This window comes from Brachyhypopomus gauderio, chromosome 12, assembly GCF_052324685.1.
Source record: "Brachyhypopomus gauderio isolate BG-103 chromosome 12, BGAUD_0.2, whole genome shotgun sequence".
Classification (NCBI taxonomy): domain Eukaryota; kingdom Metazoa; phylum Chordata; class Actinopteri; order Gymnotiformes; family Hypopomidae; genus Brachyhypopomus; species Brachyhypopomus gauderio.
This window is the reverse complement of record NC_135222.1, coordinates 2703823-2731743: the sequence shown is the minus strand read 5'-3', so window position 1 is coordinate 2731743 and position 27921 is coordinate 2703823. Positions and strand designations below refer to the sequence as shown.

Sequence of the window (27921 nt, the reverse complement as noted above, 5' to 3'; positions counted from 1 at the left end):
TGAAATGTGCTTTTCCATGAGAAGAAGAATAATGCAATTGGAACAATAAAAATGCAAACTAAAACCCTACTGAAACCCTGCTGACTTTAAAATGCAAATATTTTGCCCAGCTTCTCAATTCATCCTGAGCCCGAGTTGTAGCATTCGCACAAACGACATCTTGCAGACACATCTTCCTGTTTGTGTCACAGAATATTCATTCCGTGATTTGCAATGACCATTTACGCACTTGCTGTCAGCCTAAAGTGCTCCCATAAATTACACTTTCCGCTGAGACCAAACCCAGAGAGGAGATGAGAGTAGGCAGGAAAGCCCCTGACTTGCGTTGTTTTCCATTTTCACACCCCTCCCAGAGAGGAGAGTCCGCGCCAAACATCTGTGCAGCAAACAGCAGCTCAGATGGTCAGTCATGCCCGCTGCCCCCAGCACCGCTGGGAATAATCATTTTTCTTTAAAAAAAGGATTGAATGCTGACCATAGTTTCTTCACCTCACTGATGGAACGGGGACGGTTTATTCTGATCGTTTGTGTTTACACGTTGTGCTTGATCCAGGAAGAGATACAGAAAGGCTTGTTTGTGAATTGTTAAAGATGTTTATTTTATCTAGTAGACTAGGTAAAGTTTGGGCTTTTGGATAGAAATGTCAGAAACCACCAATACAAATTGAAACTTAGGAAAACACAATGGTTATAATTAAAATTCAGCTGTTACAAATATATAGCAGAGACTTTTGTTCTGTAAACTGATTTACAGTGATTTACACATTACATACAGGGATTATGAATTTGCTAGATAAAGATCTGAGAAGTACTTTCTGTTAATAGGATTGGATTTTCTATCATCAGTGCTTAGGTTTTCTGATAAGATTACAATACAAGCCAAATAATTGCTTTGCTTGGTTTGGATGTAAAGTGTTTATGCAGACTTACAGTTTAAGAGGCAGATGAGCTTGACTCTACAAAGTAGACTGAAGGGCCCCCATCTACACCACACTATCAAATAATCTGATTGGTTTATAATTTAATTCTTATTATTTAACATTTAATTTGCTTGGATTGGTGTTGTTTTTCCATGCCTGCACCGCCGGTGTAATCACTTTACCATGCAGGCTTGAACATTTACATTGATGTTGAGGAACAATGGTGACTCTGCTAATCTGTGTAGCCCAGCGTGAAGTGTAGATGACCTCTGGACACTCTGAGATCTCAGAGGAGGGTGGGACTAGAACAGGAAGAGGACACAAGCCTATAAAAGCACAACACCATGCACAAACCTTCAGGAGTCTTGGCCTTCACCGATGCTGAGTGCAACTGCTGAGCGTTTGCTGAAGCAGGAGGCGTTTGACCGCAAACAAACATAATAACCTTTGGAGATCTGGGTCTTCAGGCAATACATTTGCAAGTCTCCTCACCTGAAAAACAGGGAACGCTCAACTACAGCAGAGATGCATAACAGCAGCTACTCTCGGCCCAAGTTTGTGCTGGAGGCTAAGAACATCCACAAATCAAAGGGGAAGAGTTGTGGATATTATCTGCGAATGGTGTTCTTTTTCTCCTCGCTAATACAGACGCTCATCATAGTCAGTCTGGTGCTCTTCTTGGTGTACGGCCAACCAGAGAAGACGGTGGAGGAGAAGAGGGTGGAGGAGCTAGAGAACGGCTTCAACAAGCTCTCCAAGGATAATACTGCGCTGAGGAAGGAAAAAGCTGACCTCACTGGACTGCTGAAGACGAGGACGACGGAGAAGGACACAGCTGATAAAAAGGTGAAGAAGCTCGAAGATGAGCTGGTTAGTGCCAAATCAAACAACTCCAAACTTCTGCAGGATCTCGTAAGTACTCATTCACTTGTGTTTTTTCATTTTCTCTTTAAGGCTTTCAGATGTCTCTAGTTTCCTATTGAGGTTATTTTAATTTATGTTGCTAATTGAAGCAACCCATCAAATCTACAGCAAAAACAACATGACATTAGGGAATGGTGTAGTAATTGGTCAAATTTAAATGTTATTTTCACTTATTTTGTTTCATTTTTACTTTAGAATATGTGCAAATCACAAAGAATCTTATCTACAAAGACAGTCCAACCTCTTGACATCAGTCCTGGTAGGTTATCTACCATCATGACAAAAGTAAACAAAATAATTATTAAAATAAAAAGCTCAAAGTATTGTAAAAGTGTTACTGTAAATGTGTTATTGTAAAGCATGTTACTGTAGATGTAATGCCAAGTATTCACGTTTCAGGAGTTACAGTCAAATCCTTAATTAATCTTTTGGAAGATCAGAAATCTCTGAATGTGCTTCTCCGGAACAATTTTAGTCAAACAGTGCAAAACCTTAAGTCTGACAAGGAAGGTGTGGTGAAGGAGAAGAATAAGCTTGAGATGGAAGCAATGAAACTCAAGCAAGAGAAGGATGACCTGACATCTGAACTCCAGCTTAGCAAGAAGACCTGCAATGAGGACTTTGTAACACCTCTGCAGGGTATACACTCTGTAACCAGCGCCTTCCTGACGAAGATCGAAGAACTCTTTCCAAACACGTTTACGTTCCACCTCACATGTGCAAAGCAGCAGGAGGAAATGGAAAAGATCCGTGGGAACTGCACCAACCTGTCACGGCAGGTGGAGAGCACGTTCCAGAAGTACCTCAACACCGTCGGCGAGAAGCTGACAGCCCTCGTGGCCAAAAGCAGCAAGTTGGAGGTGCAGAACAAACGACTGACCTCAGACCTGCAGCAGTGCAGGCAGGACCGTGCTGAGGAAACGAAGAAGTGTGCGAAGATGCTGGAGGAGGCCCAGCAGAATCAGGACAGGATGGTTCAGCCTCTGCTGGAGACGCAAAACAAGCTGATTCAGGAGAAGCAGTTGCTGCAGAACTCGTGCGCTCTTAAGGTGAGGAACATTTTGGAATTTACTTAGAGATTGGAGAACTGGAGAAAGGCATAAACAGGAGTGCACGTCTGGTTGTACTGCAGTGACAGGATGTTATGTTCACTGGTGTATGGATTTATTTGTTTCACAGCCTCCTGTGCCCAGACACTTTGGACTAGAGGGAGCGAAACCTGCTATACCAGGCAGCATCCTGCAACCAAAGGTACATTGCTTCCCACAGCCTTTCCACTTCTTAACAGAACATGACGTATTGTTGTCTCCAACTGGTAAAAACCACAAACGTAAATTAAAAAGTAGCATAATTCAAGACTATTTCATGTGTTTTTATTGTTTGCTCAGGTGAGGTAAAGTGTGAAACCACGTCCTGTTATCAAGGCCCCAAGCCCGGCTCAGAAGAGCTCAAAGTTCGGAGGTCTGGAGGGTTTTTGTTGTTTGTTTTTTTAATTATGTTTTGCTTTTGTTTGGAGTGTTTTTGTGGGGGAACTGAAAATGACAGGCTGTAACCATTTGTAAATACTGTTCAACAACTTGTATACACATAATGTATTTTTAACATGTTGGTAATGGTGTTCTGAAAAAATCCATTGTGGTGTTAGTACAGTAAATGATTGTCATGTTTACATCAACCCAAAATGTTTCTACAAAAATTTCACTGTGAGCTTTGTACAATAATGTGAAAAATACTCATATAAAATTTGTTAAGAATTAATAATTAAATTATGCAATGCAAGGCTACCATACTACCGGAGTTGGCACAGGTTTGGTTAGGATAACAATAACTGTTATTCAAACAATAGCTGTTATTCAAATATTTATAACTGTGTTTTTGAGTATTTGTGTATTTACTAACAGATTAAATCATTTCATTATTTTTTGTTTTGTAGACATGATTTTTATTATTCTGTAAACAACATTTCTTGATTTATAAATGAATAAATTTTCATTGCATTCTCTTCACCACCTATTTTTCTTTTAATTAGTTTTACACCAGTAAAACTAATCACAACTCCCAAACATACCATTAAACAAATGAACACTCCCAAACACCTTTTTAGAAAATGTAATTATGTATCTTATGCTGAAATCAGCTTATGTGGATGTTTCATTTTGTATACAAATCTTACTATGCTATACAAATCTTCTGTAATTTGAGAGGGAAGATTTGTTATAAATAAAAATTAAATAACATTGCAGGCCCCCATGGGGCAAATTCTATAGTCGATACTCTATATGCAATCAGTGAAGGAACGATGAGAAATGCCTTGTCAAAACTAACCTCAACAACCAAGACAATAAGCTATTTCTATAACGCACTGATTGTTATATAATGCATCAACTTCCTATAATGCGCTGAACCCTACACAGCGTTCTTGAAGAAGACAAGTGCCAAAGGACGTGTCATTCTTCACTGGAAACAATTGTGCTACAGTGCAGGCAGGACACCATCTGCTCTGTGGATCACACGATGCTTCGTTAGCAGAACACGCTGCGCTTCACTGTGATTTGTGTGACCCTCCTAACCCGGCGGGGTGAGCGGAGGGCCGGGCGCAGGGTGACGTCAGTGGGATGAATAGTAGGAAGAGGTGCGTGTGCAGCACTCTGTGTCTGGCTCTCTTCTGCTTGCACACAAGGCGACACCATCAGAGGGGTGAAGAGTTCAATAAAGGAGCATAAATATTTAATTGAAGGTCAGATTGACAGGAGAACAAAGGCCAGCATGAGACGACCATTAGACCACCTCCTTCCTGAAAGATCGTCCACTACGTTCAGAATCACGAGGCACCCCTAGTGCTTTAACTTAAGGCTCCAGCTAGAGATGAAGTTGCTCTCCAAAGAGCAATTTTAGACTAATACTCATTCACTTCAAGAAATCTGACACAAAAGGATTTTATTAAGGAACTGATTATGTTTTATTATGCCTGTGTTTATTTGGAATATCAGGTAATGGCACCGACTACTGTAGTTTAGTAGCAGTCTGGCTCGGGGGAATCTTGAATTCTGGCCCATCTGTGGTACTATCTAGGATACGTTGGATAAGTGTCTGATAAATGCCCTAAATATAAATGTAATAAGATGACTATAACTATTTCTATATGATGTGCTGTAGAATTTTCAGAGAAATTGATAAAATTGATATTCAAAACTAATCATGAATGTGTTATGTAGGGTTGATCTCTCCCTCTGAGAAAAGCAGAGACACGGCTGGAGTTCTTTAGGCTAATGAAATCCTAAAAAAGGGCCTTGGTTTGGAAAATGGAAAATTATTGCAGCTGCAATAATTGCAAAACACAAATCACACCATGTACAGAGAACACAGAAGGATATGGAGAAATGAACATCATTTGCCAATGCAGAAATCTCTGAAGATCACATCCAGGATTTCTTCAGCGTCCACCTTGCCAGTTATCCTGCCCAAGCAGGTGAGTGCAGAGCGCAGACCGTCTGCGGCCAGGGCCAGGTCGGACTCCCTGTAGCGACAGTACTCACCCAGAGCAGACACACACTTCTGCAAATGAGATCGATGGCGAGTCTGGGTTAAACTTGGACTGCTCACCAATGGATCTCCACACCTTGGCCAAATCAAAGAGAAGGAGGGGGGGTTAACTCGGTTTTTAACTACACCGTTGTGAAGTGGGCAGATTTTGCGTGTGCCAGGCGCCGTGACACATACAATGCTTTAACTCTGGCCTGCAGAAGTGTCAGGAAGTCATCCAGTCCTTCTTTGGTATAGCATGACAGAATGCTCACTGGAGGCACATCAGAGTTCTGCTCAAGGACCCTCTGGATGACAGCTATGTGTTCTTTAGGGAGGAGGTCACTTTTGTTAAGGATCAGGAGGCACTGTTTGTCCTTTTCGTCAGGAAGCACAGTCTTCAGGTACCTGCTCAGCACACTGGGCGCCCTCAGTGGATCTCCAGGAAGCAGCGCAGAGTCGACAACCACCAACGTCAAATCTGCCTGCTCCACCCTACAGAGAACAGGGGAAGTTTATACTCAACGTCTCCTTCCTACAGCAAATCCCCCCCAATGCAACCAGCTGCTCTGAGCTCACCAAAACGAAACCACACCCCTACAATGACAAATCTTTCAGATCTCACAAAAATGCTCTAATCTCAGTATGTCACTCTGATAGCAGAGCCATAGAGATTCTCACAAGAAAAGGTTAATAGCAGTTGTCTAACGTTTGCACCACCACACTCATCCTCACACGACAATGTCACCCTGGTTTTTGTGAAGATGTAATGTGTATAACTTCATACTCTCCCGTTATTAAGATTAATATGCACATTTGCACAGTTTGCATAAATAAAACTTAGAAGAGAAAAAGTACTTGAGGCTAAATTTACAACCAGTAAACAAACAAACAAACAAACAAACAAACAAAAAAGAAGGATTGACTATTTATGGCACTTCATAAAGAAAACATAAAAGGCACAGTTCCTTTGTTACTTCTACATTCTCATATTCCCATGTACCCCCACACACAGCTCCTACATCAGCTGGGCGCCATGTACCCCCACACACAGCTCCTACATCAGCTGGGCGCCATGTACCCCCACACACAGCTCCTACATCAGCTGGGCGCGGTGGACGCCCTCTTTCTCCACACAGTCAGCCGTGTCCCTCAGGCCTGCCGTGTCCCCCAACAGGACAGGAAAGCCACCGATGTCCAGAGGCATCTCTAGCACGTCTCGCGTTGTTCCTGCAACAGGAGACACGATCGCTGCAGGGCGCTGGCCTGTCACGGAAAATACGCGCGGGTTAGAATCAGGTTGCTCGTTGTATATAGGAATTTGTAAAGGAATCAATATGCAGGGGATGGCAGGCATTATCAAATAATAGCTTGTTGATAACGATTTATTGGTGAGGGTTTGACACCTCTTGTCTGAGCTGGATTGGAAACAATAACAGAAATAAATCAGTGAGCTGATGAATGTGGGTGGGTCAAGTCAGGAAACCCAGTGATATCTCCCCCCCTGCCCTCCTGATCACTGCTAACGACAGAACTGCACTACGCCAGCCATAGATAAACTCCACCTTTATCTACAAGTGCTGGAGATAAACTCCATATTTTCTCACTATTGTCCAGAGTCATGAATCACATCTTGCGATGCTGCAAATCTGAACCTTGTGCCAGCCTGACCAGAAGATATAGGTTTATAACTATAAGCACAAGCGAAATAAGCACTCTGTCAAATTTATTTTGGTATTTGTTAATTATTATTTCATTACAAATGTCTCTTTTGTTCTTTGTAAGGTCTGCTTTAAAGGACTGGTATAGGCTAAAGTCATAGCTAGTTTATATAAAACAATAGAAAGGGAAGTTGGGTGAGCAGAGGGCATTCAGACATTCACATTCAGATGCTGTGATGTGCATGTGTAAACAGTGAAGAAGGGAACACTTGTTTGGTAATGAATGATGAGATGCTACACACTGAAACAATGACAGGATTTCACCTCGAGACTGAGAACTGCAGACACTAAACGTGTAAGGAAATGCTTTTGCTAACAGAGAACACTTGTTAACGACAGACTGAGGCTCATCCACGCTGCGTCTTACACAGTGTGTTGAAGAGGCTGCTCTTGCCCACGTTGGTGGCCCCAGCTATGACCACCTGCACTCCGCCACGCAGTCTCTCCCCTTTCCTCTCGTCAGACAGATGCTTCTCCACCTCCACCCGCAACTGGGACACGGCAGAGTCCACTGCATGGGTTAAACGCAGAAAGCTTGGTGTCAAAAGCACTGACCGAGCACACACGTCTGTTAGGTCGTCTGCACTGGGATTGTGGAGCTGGAACTCGGCTGTAGAGATAGGAAATGTCTCTTTTTCAAAGCTTTTAAAAAAACCTCTCATGTGTGAATTCCCATAAAGCCCTACAGGCCGGTACAAGAGTTACTGGTGTTTAAACAAACAAAATAAGACACAGGCTTGATCACTGACCTAATACTCACAGTCTCTGAAAAGATGGAACACAAAGGGCAGTGTTACATAACTCCAATAATTTTTTAATTAATTCAAAACATGTATTTATTTGGAAAATAAATCATTTTAGATGGTTATTTGTGGTTAGGCATTCACATTTGTATCATGCATCCTCACTTACCACAAGATTATGTAACTACCACAAGATTATGTAACTACTGTAAGATTATTTATTTAAGTATTGTAACCAGCTCCAGACCAAACACCAGTCACCAAACACCAGTCACCAAACACCAGTCAGCTAGCGCTTGAAGCACAATGTGTCTAACATTTAGATGAATGATCTAGAACTCCAACTAAAAAGAATACAGTCAATTCCTGTTTCCACAATATTATGGCTCCTGTCACTCAGAGGAAGGAGGTGACCCGTGACAACCTCGTTCCTTGACGCACAACGTTTCTCTCAAGAAACGCAGCAAAACACGAATACAATGGCACATCCAAATGAAACAGCTGTAAATGGAAATGATAACAGGTATGACGGGTCTTTGACAAGACTTAACTTTGGAAAGACGTATGCCAGATATAGGTTGCTTTGGCAACTCTCCCACCTCACCCCCGTTACTTCCTTGAGGAAAGCAGGTCAGCTGCAATAATTTCACCTTAGACTTACTGTGGCTTGTTTATTCTACGGCAAACAGGAAGTCCTCACAATGTACTAGGAGAACATTCCCCTGGGATTTCTATCCTCCAAAGGTAGAGACACACCTTGATTTAAGACTCCATCCTCTATCAGCTCACCCTCACTGAAGTCAATGAAAGCTTCCACATGTGCCAAACTCTGCAATTAAGAGAAAACATTCCTTATTACAAATCATATCTCAACCTGTAAATCAACACATTCATTACTTCTTAATCAAAATAAAAACCCATTAGAGCTTTTATCAATGTTCATAAATATTACATGTAAGAATTCTTGAAATTATCTTTGGGACAAAAACTAAAGTAACAACCACAAAACAAATATGTGCAATAAAAATTTAAACATTCATCAAAAAACTAATATTCCCTATCAAATACAAAATGAAAGGCTTACATACGTTTTGGGGTATTTTTATTACCCAAACAGCAAATTCTGCAGCATTTTAACAGTGTGACCCTAATCAGACTGCCACCACAGACTACATATACAACATTTAGCACTTTTATCCGGAGAAAACATTTACATTTACATTTATGCATTTAGCAGAAGCTCTTATCCAGAGCGACTTACAAAAGTGCTACGTAGTTGCTTTGGAATCTCCAAGGTAGTATTGATAGTCCTGACACAAGGTACTCTAAGCTGGAAAAACCACTAGACGAAAGTCATATGATACCTAACAATTATGCAAAGTCATTATTATACCTGAATATACACATCACCTGAGGAAAAAGACAGTAAAGAGAATTTATTTATTTTTTATGGGCTCATATGCATATTGTGCACACCTTAAGGTTTTGAGTTCATTCCTAGTGTTATTGACACCATGCTCTAGCTACAAGCTGCTGGTCAAAATATGGTATATACTATACCTTTTAACCAGTCCTCAAAATTCAGTTAGAGCAAGAATGCAGGTGGTCTCTCTGTTTCAAGCCATCAAGATTATTTAATGTGACAACACCCATTCCTTACAGACTGCAGAAACTTTCTGGCTAAATAATGTCCAAATATCTGATAGAATTTATTTTCCTCACTATAAACATTATCTTGGCTTGGGTAAACCTACACATAAACAACTTTTCCCTTGTATATAAAACATAACGAAGACTGAACTAATAATATAGTAATTTATTCAAATTATCCATACAATCCTTAAGACTTTTTTGCCAAAAATAAATAAATAAATCTGTAAAATCCTGGCTTGCTCAGTCTCTATTACAAAGTTATCATATTTGAAAAAGAAAAAATGACGTAGTAAAAATGATGTAGTATTATGATACTTGAAACAAGTATCCTACATTATACCAATATTTTAGTAGCTTTAAGTCTTCTTAGGTTTAATGACAACTTAATGTAACTTAGGCATTTGTTTCAGAGAAACACTTCTTTCATTTCTATCTTTATTCAATCTGGCAGTTGAGGGAAAGGATATTACCTCAGTAGCTGGAAGAAAAAGACAAGCAGTGAATGTGTGCTCACATTTTATCCGACAATTTAAATGTTAAGATCCTATGACCTCTCTTTTTACTAAGGACACGAATAGTCACTGACTAAAGGCAGTCTTCAAGTTCTGAAAAGAAAGATGTTAACAAAAACTTGAATTTGGTGTAACGGTAACATATCTGAATGACTGTATTAGACATTTTGCATGGATGTACCTTTACACTGCATAATTAAGCCCCACCCCTCACCTCCACAGCCCACCAATGGCTAATTGGGAAGCAGTTGGTGAATAATATCATACAGCAAATCAGAAAGGTTCTGTGTTTTGGAGCACTTACACAAAACACCAGCACGTAGAGAACAAGACTCAATCACTTAGCCAGTAACTCCGTAAGCTAGCCTGGCACACTCCCAAAGCAGGATTTCCTGTCTCCTGATTCCTGCTCCTTGCCTACCGAAGATCTCTGCACATGGACCTCAGCACTCAAACATAAACAATGATGGAACATGCAGTGAGATTTGGACAACAGCAGCCACCACCTGGGAACCACACTGAAATGTTGTAAACATCTCTGTATCGTTAGCGACAGTGTCATACTGCATGACTGGCAGTGCTACGTGCTTCATATAATGTAAAACAGGAAAGATATTAAAACTTCAGTCTCTGCGAGCATAGACGCTTAAGTGTTGACCATTTTTTATATAAAATGTGTCAGAACTGTTTTTAAATACATACAGATATGCGCGTTTGCCTGTATCCACAATTCTTTCATCAAGCCTTAAGGATTTGCCTTTTTAAGCTAGATTTGGACACATAGCGCCACCTGCTGGGAAGTTGTTGGCTTCATGATATTGAGTGAAGAGTGCTCTCAACAAAGGCAACACCGGTACCACTACAGGTCCAAAACTGCCACTAAAATTTAATTGGTCATTTGTGTATTGGTAACAATGATATACTGATACATAACAATTCCAATGTTATGTTGTAATAATTTCTTTTTTTTTTTACTTTTGAACTTGAAGTTCACAATTATTCAGTTATTAAACACAGATGAGAATGAAACACAGCAAATAAATCTGCACCAAGGTCTTGTCTACAGTCCCTTATTCTTACAGTAAGGTATTCACTGTAATGCTGTACACAGGACAGCTCTGATTTTGTAAATGTGCTGTACTGCACATCTGGCTTTCATGTGTTGCATACTTTTCCCATACTTGCTTAAGCTGTTGACTCCAGCCATTATAGAGGCAGGCCAGGTCTCCTGCCATCTGCCGGAGTGCCTGCCTCCTCTGGGCCTCCGTCTCAGCGTGGATCAGGTCCCCCATGCCCTCTATCTCAGTCAGGTCCAACTTCCCAGCGTGGAACGCCCGCCGGGTGAATTCTCCGGCCTCTGCAGGCCGCAGCCCAGGCAGACTTCCTGAGGTGTAAATGAAGATCATAATGAGTAATTGGTTAAATGATGCTAAGGACAATTTATTGCATGTGGGAGAAATCTGTCCCAGTTCAGGCAGAACACTATGCGGAAATGCAAACACACAATGAAAGCATGAGACACAAATGGAGATGTGATTTATTAAATGGAGACGTGGACGTGGAAATATTTACCAAGTGCTTGCAAGATGCCAGTAATAACAGCAGGTCCACCATGTATGTGAAACTCTACACTGTCCTCTCCAGTAAAACTGTGAGGGCCTGACAGAAACCATTATGATTTTAAAAATCACTGTCATTGATACAAACAATAAAAGTATACAAATGTGTGTTGATCTGGTCCATATCAAAGTTCAAATGTGTGTTGATCTGGTCCATATCAAAGTTCAAATGTGTGTTGATCTGGTCCATATCAAAGTTCAAATTTCATTTCAATTTCATTAACATGGTATTGACATCCATGTAATTGCTATGTGTGTGAGCATACAGTATTAAACGTAAATTTTCAATTTAAACCAAAACTGTTACATTCTTAAGGTAATGTAAACCGTGTAAAATCAAGAGCTTCTGGCGCTTTGGCGTTCAGGGCTGTGGCTGACAAACCCAGTCACTGTAAACAAACCTGGAAACCACAGAACCAGTCCGCGGTCCAATAGCTCCTTGGACTGAGGGTGAACGAGGCTGCGGAGAAGGGCAGTGCGAGGGGAGGGAAGCCGGGTTAAGCCGGCTATACTGCGTAGAGCATCCTGTGAGGACGGTCCACTGACCCGGACCACTGCCACTCCACACCTGCCTTGACCCGACGACAGCGCGAACACGGTGTCGGAGGCAGCAGGACCTTCACAGAATGGGACAGGTTTACCCAGGACTATGGGAAACCTAAAACCCAACCGTAACCTACAGAAAGGCAAGAATAAATAAATATGATATATGTTGGACTGTGATATATGTCAGTCACAAATGTACCAAACAAACCTTGATACACTGAGGACAAGTGAACTTCTACCGGCAACAAACATGGTGAGATGATGATGTTCTTGGAGCGGCTTGGAGAAAATTAACCGTTATGTAATTTACGGCTCCATTTAACATTGCTCCGATTTTCAGACTGTATCTTCCAAGTCATGAATGTAACAGAAAATCTAAAATGTTCATGTCGGTATCTTCCAAAACACCAACACGTGAATTTGGAAACATTTTCTGTTTAAAACTCCAATCAGTCCGTTGTTGATTTTTTGACGAGTTTCATTGGTTTACACGGTGAACTACGTAAATCTTACAAGCCTGCAATTGGCCTTCATGCCATCAATCAAAAGAAATCCTCCTTCTGTGCGTTCTTATATTGTCTCCGTGTTGCAACACAAATTATGCGTATAGAGGTCCTATACACACACGTAAAAACTATAGAATAATTTCTACCAATACAATATGTTGATTATTTCGAACCATGTGTGCATTTATGGTGACTGTGCGTGACTGTTTTATATGTATTTTATATGTATTCACTTTGTGAGCTTTTTAAACTCAAATGTTTTATGATTTACATCTCCATGCCACAAAAATCTAAGGACACATTTGTGAATCCTGTCCTGTCCCTCAGTCCCATTATAGTCTAACCACGGGCCTACGTGGGAATAATTCTTGCTTGAATATGTAGCTTCCAGGCACCCGTCAAAGTACATTTGATTTTTAAAAATCCAATTACAAACAAACAAACAAAAAAACTAAGAAGTAAGTATGTGTACTTTTGCACCTCCTGAATTTCCTTATTATCTTAATTTATAGTCCTGTGGCTATAGAAGTTATATGAAATATTACATCAAACGTTTTTGCAGTATGACAACCAATGAATGACCTGTATGCTCGCTGGGTCCCCTGAGTGCGTCTCGCTGCAGTAGTGGTGAGACGTGAGGGTGGTGAGACGTGAGGGTGGTGAGTAAGCAGAAATGATACAGCATGACTCGCCCTTTGCATTAAGGGGAGGGCTGGTTAGTTGGTCAGCAAGAACAGAAATATGTGGTACGAGCGTCTGAGCAAGCTTTTAGCTCGATGTACTAATGCGCATCGTCTGAGAACACTTTGACAAGGGCTCTTGTGCAGATTTCATCTTAGTTTTCATAATGTTCAGTGTTTTTCCCCCATATTTTGCTATTGCTAAGTAATTACAACATTGTAGGATTTCCCAAAACATAAACGTACTGATTATACTTAATTAATAATAAATAGAATTAATTTATATTCTGTGACATAATATTTTGGTTTCTTCACTTTTACCAATTACTTCATCGTGTAAAAATATTAATCTCTGAGGATATTTTTGCCCTGATAAATAAATCATATGGCACTTCATCCTCTTCTCATTAGCCGCCCTATTTTAGACCATGCACCTGCAGCTACGGTGACTAAACCTGTCCCCACAGACAGCCCACACTATTTTAACTTAATAACCATTTAGGAAGTGCTGGCAATGTATTCCGCTTCAATTCAATGTTCGAAGCAACAGCAGAAATAAATGTTGCTTTGACAGGTGTATGAAAATGGTTTTAGCCTATCATTTTGAATAAAAATATGTGTATAATGAACAGGATTGTCTTTATGTCTGTGTATTGGCGTTCCTCTAAGTAGCCTATAAGTAAAAACTTGAGTTGGGTTTCTCTCTCCTTAGGTGTTGTGTGTGTGTGTGTGTGTGTGTGTGTGTGTGTGTGTGTGTGTGTGTGTGTGTGTGTGAGAGAGAGAGAGAGAGAGAGAGAGAGAGAGAAAGCGGCGTGTCCTCCCTTCTCTTTGTCCCTCCTACATAGTAAGACTCTCCTTAGCGTAATCAATTTGCTCGCATCCCACTGCAAACGAGATGACCCGCAGCAACCTTCACTTTACGTTCATTCTCATTTAACCCATTTCTGATCTGGCTGGCCGCACTAGATGGTTCTGTAGGACAGGACATCCCTTATTTTAACACCATGCCCGAGACGGCAGCGCCATCCGCAAGTAACAGCGCCGATTCCGGAGGCTCACGGCACAGACACCGATCTCAAGAAGGAGAAAAAACGGAACAAAGTGCATCTTGTCAGCCAACATCTTCTGGCGTTTTGGGTGAGTTTCGCTACGGAGAGTAAACTTGAATGAAGACTGCAAATGCGAGTGGTGAGGACAGGTGGATGTGACGGGGGAACGTAATGAGCTGCTGTAACACACTGTGCTTTTGTCTTTGGGTCCAACACAGCCGTCGGAGCAACTGGAAATGTCACGATTAGCACTGCGAATAAATGGATGTGGGTGTTTCGGGCCTAGAAGGTCATAATGTATTATATCAACATTACTTCATATTCACCATCGGACTACGAGGGAAGTCGGTGAAGCAGCGTCCAGCGTATCGTGCGTTGCGTTTTTTTTTTGCTTGATTAAATAATTTGCTGGCTTTTGACAGGTTAAGTTTGAGTCATGCTGTTTCGTCAGTTTCAGGATTTTATTTTATTACAATGTCGTGCAAGGTTTAGCAACATATAGGCTATACATACAGGCTTGAGCATGACGCCCTCGTGTTTTGGTTGATATTTGAGGAAAGCTAGAATGTGATGTCGTGTTTTGGTGTGTTTTTAAAGACCACCCGACCAATTGTATCCGCCAATAGACTGCTGTTTTCTGTCGGCTTTATTATCGGGGAACGTTTGTGTGGTTAGTCGGGCTACAGCACTACAGTTTGTAACGCATTATTTCGGCGATTTTGGTTTTGTGTGTGTGTGTGTGTGTGTGTGTGTGTGTGTGTGTGTGTGTGTGTGTGTGTGTGTGTGTGTGTGTGTGTGTGTGTGTGTGTGTGTGTGTGTGTGTGTGTGTTCGGGCCCGCATCCTGCACCTCTTTCATTGCGGCGCAGTATGATGCAGTAAGGATCCAAGATATCTGTATTGGAAAGGACAGCTAACCAGAATGATGACGCCATAAATAACTCTGTGATGTAAAATGTGATGTCATTAATATGATGTCATAATGATATGAAATCACCTGCCAAGTGTAGATGTGATTGACTCGTGATGGTTGTAAGTTGTGTCTTGCGCTTTAGTTTGACGCTTTTATTGGCATGGCCAACGTCAGCAAAAAGACATTTGTCAAAATTCATAACAGTTTTCTTAACATGATGGTGTGCTTCTTAACATTATATACTTCAGATGACACGACATAGGTTACCTTGGCTTGCAGAATGCTATGCAGGTTACCTGTAACTTGCATGAACCTCAAAGGTGTTGTTTTCAGTTTTTGTCAGTGAATATAGCTATTTTCTCATGCAGATTTTTTCAGTGTGCTTCTGTCTAGCATTGAAAACTTCCTCAAGACACTTTTATGCAATTTCTTTTCATTAGCCTACAACGTACCAGTGATCAAATGTTAGTGGTTACCTGCATGTCTTTAGCACTATTTTTGGTATAAATTATAGGGATTTATACTAAGTATAATCTGGTCAGAACTTTTTAGTTTTATTCCTACAATGCACGAGCCAAACTCAGTTAATTCACTTACTCATTCATTCATTAGGCGTTACTTTATCAGTATGTGCAGACATTTTTCTGCCATTAACTAATAGGTAAACTAATAGACAATTTCTTAAAATGAATGTAACATGCGATTTTGATGAATTGTTTTTCACCGTTACATCTGTGCCACCCTCTGGAACAACCCTAATTTACATCATATTAGCTTTCACAGATCTTATTCAGGTCCAGTGGGTGTGTACATTGTAAACGTTAAGAGTATAAGTGACCAAATTTTTCACATTCAGCCACTGTAAGAATTTATGTGTTTCAGCTTAATTTTGTATGTTCCTTGTGTCACAACCCAGTTTGGCTGCCAGTGGTCTGGCAAATTTATACACGCCAGTATTTCAGTGTTAAATTAACACCTACACTGTTTACTAAAGTCCAGCTATAAACAAATAAACATGTAGGGATTAATTGAACACTTAGTTTATGTGGAAGATTGTGCTATGTAGATCTAGGTTGCTGGTGAGGAAAATACTGTATTACCAAATAATGCTGTGTATAGTAGTAGATGTGCGTATTGTGCCATTATTAAATTTGGATTGGATTAGAATACAGTTTCTGTGTAGAATACAGTTTCTGTGTAGTTTTCATATTTGTGAACATTTGTTTTGCCTGTTAGATTCAAAATGTATAAGACAGCCACAGATTATTTTCAGTAACAAACATAGCACACTACATTCATTCATTCCCAGTACTGGTTTCATCAACTGCATCATACCGATGCTTTTATTTAGAATTGTGTCAGTAGCAGTATAATAGAACCAAAATGCTTTCAGGAGAGATTCCCATTTGACATTACAATTCATTCTGAAATGTGACATAATTTCACCCCTTCCCCTAAACTTCCCCTAAATCTCTACTTTTAAAAAAGGACATCAGGACTGCTGTGTATAATCCAGTAGATTAGAAGTCGTTCACCACACCTCTGTTGTTTTATACTAATTTTGCACTAATACACCAAGGGATCAAATGTATATACTCAAAGGTTTGTTTGAACTAGAGTTTGTTTGAATTTCACCCTGGCTAACATTTAACAGAGGCCTTTTGGGGGCATATGGAGGGCGTGGCTATTTCTCTGAAAATGAATTATCTTGGAACTAAGGAATAAGCAAGAGAATAAGCCTTATCTACAGCACATGAGCAGTAGACTCTTCGTTCTGAAGCTGATTTTAAGATCCTGAACTAAGCCAAAGATGTGTGCTTTTTAGGAAAGAGTATTATAAAGGGACTAGGTGGACTTCAGGTATTGCAAGCATTTGAAGGAATGATGCTGAAGCACAGTTTCTATCCTCATCTGTCCTGGTATTACGTTCAAGGTCACGTTATAAAGCACAATTACAGAATCTCCTGCCATTTGACACCATTTAGATGTATGAGGATGCATTTCCATATTAAAAAGTGGAACTAAGTGGAATTTCTTCTTTTCCATCAAATGTGAATAAATTGGTACATTGTGGCTTGTCTCTAGTTCTAGGCGCCTGTATTAAAACACATAGTAACGTGCATTGTGTGGGAAAGTGTTACATGTTGCATTAACATCAACTGCAATTAATCCAAATGTCACCATGTTTGAATGTAATGGGAAATGAGAATAAAGATGTCACAGATTTATTTGTAATAGCATAAATAATCAAATACATCTTAGGAAAACTTGTTTAATTTCATTGTATTCCAAGATTATTGTTTCATTAGGGAAAGCAAACAACAAAGACACAATGTTTAAAATGCAATAACTGGGTTAACAGTCTGAGCACACAGACAATTTTGATGAATGACATGTACCCTCTTCCTGTCTGGATTATGTAGGATACTCTTTTAAGTACTTCTGTGGGATTCGCATTTCAAGCACTTGTTCAAAGATTTAAAACCTGCTTATTAAATTGAGTACCAGTAACTGCATCCCAATTGAGTGTGTAAGAGCATAATTGGACATTTACAGAGGACAGCAAACTTTATTCATTGTTGTTTTTTGTGCCTGGTATTGATTTTTGCAATTGTTGATTGACCAGTGATTTTGCAAAGTACTTGTGAAGATGAATTTGGCTCTGCTGGGCATTAAGAAAGTGAATCGTGACGAAACAAGTATATTACAATAATATTTCAAGCCTTTTTATTCATTGCATCTTTTTGACTTGGCATTTTTCAAAAGCTCTGAAACTATAATTTTGAGGCTGTATTCATGTGTATTTTCTGCATGTTGGCTACATTTTGACCTTAGCAAGTAATCTGTAAAAACGAACACAAAGTATCAGTGGGCAGCTGGGCAACTGGTACAGTTTCAACTGAATTTGTTTTTTGTTTTTTTACCAGTGCTAGTTTTATTGTTTTTCAAGGGCAAATAAGTCACCTTAGTCATTATATTAGGTTCCTTTAGTAAACATTGCATACCCCCTCAGCATTCTGCTTCTTGAAAAGAATTCCAGCTAAACTGGCCCAGTAGCCGAGCCACTGCCCTGAACTGGCCCAGTAACCGAGCCACTGCCCTGAACTGGCCCAGTAGTCGAGCCACTGCCCTGAACTGGCCCAGTAGCCGAGCCACTGACTGCCCTGAACTGGCCCAGTAGCCGAAACACTGCCCTGAACTGGCCCAGTAGCCGAGCCACTGCCCTGAACTGCTAATGCGGGATGTTCTTTCTTTAGCTCATCATGTTAGCCTGTCATCAACTGTTTGTCTATGTGATACAAAATACCTTTTCTCTCCCCATCAACAGTGCAGCAGAGGTCAAGTGCATTTGTCTTGCTGCAGAAATACGTGAGAAGTAGCCTCGTTTAGCATCATAAAGGCCTGCCTCTGTCCCACACACCTGTCATGCTATCCTAATTTGAATTAGTGGCTGAAATGGGCATCATCTGGCCTAACACACAAATCTGAGGCCAATGTCTACTCTAGTCTTGTGAGATATATTTTGATACTATGATTGCACTTATGAAGCTACTTACCTAAGTTTTTGTCTGCAAACATGAGCAAGTAACAATATAGTTTGCTCTCTGACACAAAAATGAGTACTTATCTTACCTACGGTAGGGTTTTGAAAAAACCTTGTATTAATATGCTGAGGTATTTCCTGCAGATTATGCAGCCTACCTTACTTCTCTGAATATTCTCAACTGGTCTTGTGCAGGAGGGTCGTGGGTACGACTCCCAGGCCTGAGCCCATGCCTGAGGTACCCTTGAGCAAGGCACATAACTCCAACTGGGCTAGGGCTGCCCAATTTCGATTGCGGTGAAAAATCACAATTGACAAATATGGCAGATTTCAACTGTCAAGCATTTACAAAAATTCACTATAACATGATTTGATTTTCAAAGCTCACATTTTAGTGACTCATTGCTAGGACTGACAATTGCCACAAATGGCATCCACAAATGCAGTGAAACTTGCCTCTTGTGGTTTGCCATTTGAGCAATGGCTTAACCAAACGGAAGTGCCATGGACTTAGCTACACAATGTGTCATGCAAAGATGGTGCTGATGTGTTGATGGATCAGCAGTCTCTTGCTGACGTGGTAGCACTTACAACTCAAGAACATGGAGCTACTGCTCAGGGCAAGAACAAAAGTAGTGTGCACTTAAAATTTGTGGAGGGAAAAGCGTCTACACTTTAGCATATGTGTGTAATTTCCAACACTAATATAAAATAATGTGACCTGTTAACTCAAGTTAATCTAATGTACATGACTCCTTGGTTAGGTGGTGGTTTCTATAAACCATACTTCTTGTATCTTGTTTCACCCAGTGGGAGCATATACAATGAGAATGAATGTGATGTACACCAAGAAAATATAATACAATGGCAAAACAATTTAGAGAGCTACACCTTTTTTCAGTTACAAATGTATATTTCGGACAACAGTTGCTATGGGGATAATATTATTCAGCTTACAACACTGCTGTCAAGTTATAACTAAAATGTAATCTACTCCTAACAGTATCTTCCAAAACAGAAATTGTGACGACATGCTTGTTTGATGGGTGTTTAGTGGGGTCATCTTTACTGAATGGTTTAATACTGCCTGACTGTGGTTGCACAATAACAAAAGTAATTTGGTCCGTAAGAGTAAGTGAGACCTACAAACATAGACAAACAGGTAGGCAGGGGGAGGGAGTGTGAGTCACACCAAGGGCTTCAATAGACTAAACAATAGTAGCCTAGCCCAGCCTATATTTCAATTCAAGCTCCCTGCCCAGAGAAGTAGAGTAAAATGTCTCGCTAGTTAGCTTGATTTTTTGGAATCGTTTGTACTGCATGAAAGCACTGAAGATGGTAATTTACCTTTAGTGTTGAATGTGTCAGTCAGAGCCACTGTGGAGATTCGGAGTAATGCTTTCATCGATGTTTCTTCAGGCAGTGAAACCGTGACGGATCACATCCCATGACGGCTATACAGTAATTCAAAATGCGAGAGATGATTGTCTATGGAATCTGGCCCAGTTTCAGAGCGACAGCCTTAGAGCGAGCATCTCTAAGGACCTGCGCCTGAATGAGGAAGCAGCCAGGCCTGCAGGCATGCACACCCTGGCCTCCCAATGCACAAAGCTATGGCTCTCCAACAATGAAAAAACACCCATTGCTGAGGGTTTGCCTTTTTCTGATGTGCATTTAGAAATAGAGCAACATGCTCCTTATCAGCTCATTGATTTGCCTTACACCTCAATTAATTTAATGCATGTAATTATTTAATACTCCTGTACTTCTATACTCTGCTAGTGTGTGCTCATCCACCCACAAGTGTCCTGTTAAACCAGACACATGAGCAAACATGTCCTAGTACCCTATATGTTCCCAGTGTGAAGTACAAACAAATGCTCTCTACCTATCAGTACTGGTTTTCTCAGCTGGTCAAAGCTATAAAATACTTAAAATGAGATCAGAGCTTCGGTTATGAACAGTGATGGCTAAGTTACCTTGAGAAAGTAATCCGATTACTGATTACTGATTACTCCTTTTAAAAGTAACTTAGTTACGTTACATATTACTTGATTTTAAAAGTAACTACGTTAGATTACAAGTTACTTTAGTAGTTACATTCAGCAGCAAAATAAAATTTTCCAATACTCACTTTATTGGAAGTCAATTTTTAACAGTAACAATGTATTGAAGCAGGTTCGGTAACCGAGGCAGAAACTGCTTAATCCAAAAATCCCGAGGAGGGAAACTTTATTGATAACGCAACCCTGGCGCCCCCCCCCCCTCTCCTGACGTTACGTTTGTATGAAACGTACGAGGTTAAGAAGTACTTAGCGTTACGAACGTTTCGGGAAACCCACCCCTGTTCAGTCAGACAGCTTGTGAAACGAAATACCATTACAATTTTAAGCATTTTAAAGTAGGCGACGTTAGTCAAAATTCCAGCACTTTTCAAACGTGGAACACAAAGCAACATTAAAATTCTTCAGGTAAATGTTCCTTCCCCTGTTTTTGAGGGGTGTTTCTTTATACTACCACACATCGGTACGGGAGGACACTGCACAGAATGACTTGTAAAACGCGCTCGCGCTCTCACAGGGTCGCGCGCAGCGTGCGGAGTCGAGCGCTACAGTCAGACGCAAAAGTAGAACTGACCAAGAAGAAAGCAAAAATATATATTTTACTAGGGAAAATATAAATAGTAACGCACAGTTATTTGGATAAGTAACTTTAATCTGATTACTGGACTGGAAATAGTAGCGCGTTATATTACTCGTTACCGAAAAAAGTGGTAAGATTAGATTAGATTTGATTACTAAGTAACGCGTTACTGACATCACTGGTTATGAAGGGGTTAAGTTATGTCTGGTTTTCTCATGTTGCGGGGGAAACATTGGTGACATTTAAACTTGGCAAAAAGATCGGAGCAAGAGTGTGTGTCTCAGAGTGTGTGCATGTTTAGCCCTGGCAACATGGCATGGTGACCAATTCTAATTCTCTCTTTCTTTCTCTTCCTTTATCTCTCTCTGTCTTTCTCTCTCACTCACTCTGTCTACCTCTTTGGACTTCCTCTGTCCCACAGATAAACTGTTTGGTAAGAAGCTCCTGCAGGCCGGACGATACATCATGTCCCATAAATCCTGGATGAAGACAGTGCCCACAGAGAACTGTGATGTCCTCATGACTTTTGCAGGTGCAATCATCCCTTCATCCCTCCCCTCGCTCTCTCACTCTGTCTATCTCTCTCTCCTCTCTCTATCTCTCTCTGTCTCACACCCACACCCTTTTTCCTTTTCTCTTTTTCTGTTGGTAAAGTGTGGTTCTGTATAAATGTAAAGGTCCAGATCAAGTGTCAAATGAGAGTTTTTTGTTGTGTTTATTTTTGTAATATTGGCCTGCTGAGACACTTCATCTGTTCATTTAGGCACAGGCATACACTATATTGTTAAAGTATTCGCTCACCCATCCAAATGATCGGAATCAGGTGTTTCAATGACGTCCATGGCCAGAGGTGTATAAAATTAAGCACCTAGGCATGCAAACTGGTTTTACAAACCTTTGTGAAAGAATGGGTCACTCTCAGGAGCTCAGTGAATTCCAGCATGGAACTCTAATAGGATGCCACCTGTGCAACAAATACAGTCGTGAAATTTCCTCACTAATACACTGTCAGCTGTATTATAAGAAAATGGAAGTGTTTGGGAATGACAGCAACTCAGCCATGAAGTGGTAGGCCACGTAAACTGATGGAGCAGGGTCAGCGAATGCTGAAGCGTATAGTGCGAAGACGTCACCAACTTTCTGCAGTCAATCACTACAGACATCCAAACTTCATGTGGCCTTCAGATTAGCTCAAGAACAGTGCAGAGAGCTTCATGGAATGGGTTTCCATTGTTGAGCAGCTGCATCCAAGCCATACATCACCAAGTACAATGCAAAGCAGTGGTGTACAGTTCTGTCGCTTATCCATGTTGTGGAAACAAAAGCTTATAACCTGACTTTAAATTCATCGATTGGTTTTAGAAATTACACCTATGAAAGCTGAAACTCTCCCAAATGAGATTTAATTCACGAAAATAAATTTGCTTTACTGCAGAAATATTGATCATTTCATGAACACAGAAAGGTCAGATTTTGGCAAGACAAAAGTTTTGTCGACTTGTCATATAATGCACCCAATCCTAGTTTACAGCCTCACCTGTGCTCACTAATTGATTGGTTAATTAGTGGGTGTGTATAAAAAGAACTCCAGCACCCCAGACCTTCACTTGCACTGCAACTTGACCTCTGACAACATGCCAAAATTTCATCCTGTGACCAAAGCATTGATTATCAAGACGCTGAAGACCAAATCCACTGCAGAGGTGGCTGGCACCTTTAATGTGTCTCAGCGTCAAGTACAAAGAATTAAAAAAAGATTTGAAGAGACTGGAGATGTTTTTAACAAGCCCAGGTCTGGCAGACCCCACAAGACAACTGCTCGGGAGGAACGTTTGTTGGTTAGAAAATCCAAAGCCAGTCCCTCTTCCACTGCAGCAGAGCTCCACCAGGCCTGGTCACCTCAAGTCCCTGTGCCAACTAGAACAGTTTGTAGGATTCTGTCTCGAAATGGACTCCATGGTCGAATCAGTGACCAGAAGCCAGAACTAAACAAAAGGCAGGTAAATGGATGGACGCTGGAAAAGTGGCAGAAGGTGGATTTCTCAAATGAATCTTCATTTGAATTACACCACAGCCGCCGCAAATACTGCAGGAGACCTACTGGAGCCCGTATGGATCCAAGATTCATCCAGAAAACAGTCAAGTTTGGTGGTTGAAAGATCATGGTCTGGGGTTACATTCAGTATAGGGGTGTGAGAAACATTTGCAAGGTGGAAGGCAATATCAATAGCCTAAAATATGAAGATGTATTAGCTACATCTTACATTCCCAATCATAAAAGGGTTTTGGGGTAGGATGAAAGAGGAAGCTTGGAAGACAAAACCAAAGAATTTTGATGAACTCTGGGAGTTCATGTAAGACTGCATTCTTTGCTATTCCTGATGACTTCATAACTGCATGGATGCGGTCCTTCAAGCTCGTGGAAGTCACACAAAATATTAAATATGGCTCTAATAGCACCACAACGTCATTCACCAGTGTTATGAAGCATATACAGTGGGATGCGTAAGTTTGGGCACCCTTGTTAATTTTCCTGATTCACCTTTATAAATCATTGAATGTTTGGTTAAAAAATTCAGTTAAATATATCATATAGGGGACAAACACAGTGAGATTTGAGAAGTGAAATGAAGTTTACATGATTTACAGAAAGTGTGCAATAATTGTCTAAACAAAAATAGGCAGGTGCATAAGTTTCGGCACCCAAAAACCCTTAACTTAATATTTAATAGATCCTCCTTTCACAGAAATAACAGCCTCTAAACGCTTCCTATAGCTTCTAATGAGAGTCTGGATTGTGGCTGAAGGTATTTTAGACCATTCTTCTTTACAAAACATCTCTAGTTCATTCAGGTTTGATGGTTTCCAAGCATGGACCGCTCTCTATAAGCGACACCACAGATTTTCAATAATATTCAGGTCTGGGGACTGAGATGGCCATTCCAGAACGTTGTACTTATTCCTCTGCATGAATGTCTTAGTAGATGTTGATCAGTGTTTAGGGTCCTTGTAGATGTTGAGCAGTGTTTAGGGTGGTTGTCCTGTTGGAAGATCCAGCCCTGGCGTAGCTTCAGCTTCTTCACTGATTCCTGGACATTGGTCTCCAGAATCTGCTGATATTGATTGGAATCCATGCGTCCCTCAACTTTAACAAGATTCCCAGTCCCTGTACTGGCCACACAGCCCCACAGCATGATGGAACCACCACCAAAGTTTACTGTAGGTAGCAGGTGTTTTTCTTGGAGTGATGTGTTCTTTTTCCTCCATGCATAACGGCCCTTGTTATGGCCAAATAACTTTATTTTAGTTTCATCACTCCACAGCACCTTACTCCAAAATGAAGCTGGCTCGTCCAAATGTGCTTTAGCGTACCTCAAGCAGCTCTGTTTGTGATGTGGATGGAGAAAAGGCTTCCTCTGCATCACTCTCTCATACAGCATCTCCTTGTGTAAAGTTCGCCGAATAGTTGAACGATGCACAGTGACTCCATCAGTAGCAAGATGATGTTGTAGGTCTTTGGTGTTGGTCTGTGGGTTGACTCTAACTGTTCTCAACATCCTTCACTTCTGTTTATTCGAGATTTTGCTTGGTCTGCCACTTCAAGCCTTGACTTGAACTGTACCTGTCTTCTTCCATTTTCTCACAATGTTTCTCACACTGGAGACTGAAAGCTGAAATCTCTGACATAGCTTTCTGTATCCTTCCCCTAAACCATGACGGTGAACAATCTTTGTTTTCAGGTCATTTGAAAGTGGTTTTGAATCTCCCATGCTGCGACTCTTCAGAGAAGATGCAAAGAGGAGAAAAACATACAGTTGCCACCCTTAACTACCCTTTCTCATAATTGGAGTCACCTCTGTATGGAGGTCAAGGGTCACTGAACTTACCAAACCAAATTTGAGTTCCAATAATTAGTTTTAAAGGTTTTGAAATCAATAAAATGACAACAGTGCCCAAACTTATGAACCTGCCTATTTTTGTTTAGACAATTATTGCACACTTTCTGTAAATCATATAAACTTCATTTCAATTCTCAAATATCACTGTGTTTGTCCCCTATATGATATATTTAACTGAATTTTTTTATCCAAACATTCAATGATTTATAAAGGTGAATCAGGAAAATTAACAAGGGTGCCGAAACTTTCGCATCTGTGACGGGCAGGGTGAGCGAAATAAAATGGAAGCAATCACGCCACGTCTCAGGAAAAAAGGATGGTTTAATATAGAAAGTGCGCAAACCAAAACCCGTGAACTGATCCGAATTAAGGATATAATAACCACCGGTCAACTGGTACAAAGACAAGACATATAGACAAACAAACGACCCTCAGGTGAGACGGATCACGGGCTCTGCCCACCTGAGGGACGCAACGCAACAATATGACAGGACAGCTGCCACTGTAGACGGGGGCGACCAGTAGGGGGCGCGCCGTACCGTGACAGCATCCCACTGTATTTGTATATGAAGTGAATTATTTGTTTGATTTTCACCTTACTTTCTATGGGCAACAAAACTTTTGTCTTGCCAAAATCTGACCTTTCTGTATTCATGAAATGATCAATATTTCTGCAGTAAAGCAAATTTATTTTTGTAAATTAAATCTCATTTGGGAGGGTTTCAGCTTTCATACGAGTCATTTCTAAAACCTTGGTATGCTGAATGCTTCAGCATACCAAGACATTTTGGACAAATCCATGCTCCCAACTTCCAACATGAGTGTGTACCAGTGCACAAAGCAATGTCCATAAAGACATGGATGGCAGAGTCTGGTGTGGATGAACTTGACTGACCTGCACAGAGTCCTGACCTCAACCTGATATAACACCTTTGGGATGAATTAGAGCGGAGACTGAGAGCCAGGCCTTCTCGTCCAACATCAGTATGTGACCTCACAAATGCACTTCTGGAAGAATGGTCAAAAATCCCCATAAACCTCCTAGTCTTTGTGGATGGCCTTCCCAGAAGAGTTGAATCTGTTTTAGCTGCAAAGGGTGGACCAACGTCATATTGAACCCTATGGATTAGGAATGGGATGTCACTTAAGATCATATGTGAGTCAAGGAAGGTGAGCGAATACTTTTGGCAATATAGTGTATCTTATAATAAATAATTAAAACAGACAATGTGCTATTGTCTAAATAAATACCAATCTTCAATTATCTTCTGGCAGACACCACAGATGACCACACGTTACTCTGGCTGCTGAACCATATTCGCCTTGGTATCCCTGAACTTATCATCCAGATACGACACCACAAACATACAAGAGTCTATGCTTTCTTCGTCACGGCAACATATGAAAAGTAAGACACCTACAGGTGGTTCTATGTCAGCTCACTATGCTCTCAAATAGGGATCTACAATCTTATGTTTCTTGATTCCCCACCAAGAACAAATACAGTCTCAATACATCAAAACTGTGACCTCTAATTTAGAGTCAATCATTGAGTGTTCCAGAGAAATAAGCCACATTCTGGTATGACCCGTTCTGATATATAATGTATATATAACATCTCCCTTCTCTGATCTACATAATGTCAGAGACAAAAGCATCAGAAGAAATCTCTCTCTCTCTCTCTCTCTCTCTCTCTCACACACACACACACACACACACACACACAAAACTGAAGAAGATTGCAGGTGAGTAACTACAGTAACTACAGTTTTTTTTTTGAGGGTGAGCGTGTAACCCACTGAATCCTCCCTTTTTTTTTTTTAATTTGGGAAAAAAACACACATCCAATCACAACAATACAATTGTCACGTCCAGCCCCTCCCTCCTCCCTGGTCCCGCCTAGCTCCCCGCTCCCATTCGTTCCTCCCTCTGTCTGTCACGCCCCCGTCGTCAGTCTCGTACACCTGAGTCTTGTTCCACCGTCGTGTTTCCGTGTATAAAAACCCCCTCGTGTTTTACCCCGGTGTCGGTCATTCCTTGTGCGTGAGTCCCTCGTCCATTCCCTGTCCCGCTTCCTCCTAGTCCTTTCCTATTCGCTCTCGTTCGGTTTCTCTCTTTGTCCTCGCGGTGTATTCATATTCCTGTGGTTAACGGTTGTATGTTCATTGTTAGTTTCCCCGTTGTCTGTTGGTCCTCCGATTATGCCTTTGTTTGATATCTTGTCGCCCATTTCACATTTGCTTATCTTGTGTATATGGTTTGTTGGTTGTTGTGTTTGCATGTGTTCATGTTTCTCGGTTGTTTAGCTTACCCGTTTTAGTTGTCCTTTCCCCTGCGTTTAGTTAGCCTCCTAGTTACGTGTATGCGCTGTTTTCAGTCCCGTCATTTGTCTATCAAGATTGGTTCTTTTCAAGTGTTTACCCTACGTGTATTGTCTGGCAGGGTGTAATTGTTCCTTTCTCTTGGCGTCTCTTAGTTCTTGTATTCTCCCTAGATTCTGTGTACTTACGTAGTGTTTATATTCTGAAT

The 27921-nt window shown here is 40.8% G+C and overlaps 3 protein-coding genes across 6 annotated transcripts in view; 2 read left to right on the top strand and 1 right to left on the bottom strand.

Moving 5' to 3' along the window:
* Nucleotides 1-1261: 1261 nt before the first annotated feature.
* Nucleotides 1262-3850, top strand: plvapb (plasmalemma vesicle associated protein b). Its single transcript, XM_077024421.1, has 5 exons — nucleotides 1262-1832; nucleotides 2040-2103; nucleotides 2244-2893; nucleotides 3024-3095; nucleotides 3233-3850. Exons 1-5 carry the CDS (start codon nucleotides 1446-1448, stop codon nucleotides 3239-3241), a joined length of 1182 nt encoding a protein of 393 aa, XP_076880536.1. The 5' UTR covers nucleotides 1262-1445; the 3' UTR covers nucleotides 3242-3850.
* On the bottom strand, nucleotides 3376-12608 carry gtpbp3 (GTP binding protein 3, mitochondrial). 3 transcript variants are annotated; one of them, XR_013134500.1, is made up of 10 exons: nucleotides 12400-12608; nucleotides 12016-12290; nucleotides 11568-11654; nucleotides 11177-11379; nucleotides 8587-8659; nucleotides 7455-7598; nucleotides 6467-6632; nucleotides 5775-5861; nucleotides 5565-5694; nucleotides 5325-5463 (listed from the first exon to the last, which is right to left on the bottom strand). XR_013134500.1 is itself a non-coding variant. In XM_077024419.1 (9 exons), exons 1-9 carry the CDS (start codon nucleotides 12483-12485, stop codon nucleotides 5232-5234), a joined length of 1563 nt encoding a protein of 520 aa, XP_076880534.1. In that variant the 5' UTR covers nucleotides 12486-12608; the 3' UTR covers nucleotides 3376-5231. The 3 variants fall into 3 exon arrangements, 2 of the variants coding, with proteins under 2 accessions (XP_076880534.1, XP_076880535.1); XM_077024419.1 differs by having other exon boundaries at nucleotides 3376-5463; nucleotides 5565-5861; XM_077024420.1 differs by having other exon boundaries at nucleotides 3376-5463; nucleotides 5565-5861; nucleotides 12369-12576.
* A 1555-nt stretch (nucleotides 12609-14163) lies between these two features.
* The window catches only part of ano8b (anoctamin 8b), a 37717-nt gene continuing 23959 nt past the window's right edge, over nucleotides 14164-27921 (top strand). The window contains exons 1-3 of one of the 2 annotated variants that reach the window (XM_077024417.1): nucleotides 14164-14483; nucleotides 21915-22025; nucleotides 26668-26800. In XM_077024417.1, the coding sequence (XP_076880532.1) occupies nucleotides 14351-14483; nucleotides 21915-22025; nucleotides 26668-26800 (377 nt within the window). In that variant the 5' untranslated portion in view covers nucleotides 14164-14350. Of the gene's footprint in view, nucleotides 14484-14633; nucleotides 14766-21914; nucleotides 22026-26667; nucleotides 26801-27921 lie in introns of those variants that run through there. The other variant, XM_077024418.1, reaches the window with a different exon arrangement.

What these genes read in the sequence shown, in the direction of transcription:
- plvapb (XM_077024421.1), top strand. Translation starts at nt 1,446, where the DNA reads ATGCATAACAGCAGCTACTCTCGGCCCAAGTTTGTGCTGGAGGCTAAG. An exon ending in ACCTCTTGACATCAGTCCTG is followed by an intron (nt 2,104 to 2,243) that starts GTAGGTTATCTA and finishes TTCACGTTTCAG; the next exon opens with GAGTTACAGTCAAATCCTTA. An exon ending in AGAACTCGTGCGCTCTTAAG is followed by an intron (nt 2,894 to 3,023) that starts GTGAGGAACATT and finishes TTTGTTTCACAG; the next exon opens with CCTCCTGTGCCCAGACACTT.
- gtpbp3 (XM_077024419.1), bottom strand. Translation starts at nt 12,485, where the DNA reads ATGTTAAATGGAGCCGTAAATTACATAACGGTTAATTTTCTCCAAGCC. An exon ending in CAGCCTCTTCAACACACTGT is followed by an intron (nt 6,633 to 7,454) that starts GTAAGACGCAGC and finishes TTTCCGTGACAG; the next exon opens with GCCAGCGCCCTGCAGCGATC. An exon ending in GTCCACCGCGCCCAGCTGAT is followed by an intron (nt 5,862 to 6,466) that starts GTAGGAGCTGTG and finishes TGTTCTCTGTAG; the next exon opens with GGTGGAGCAGGCAGATTTGA.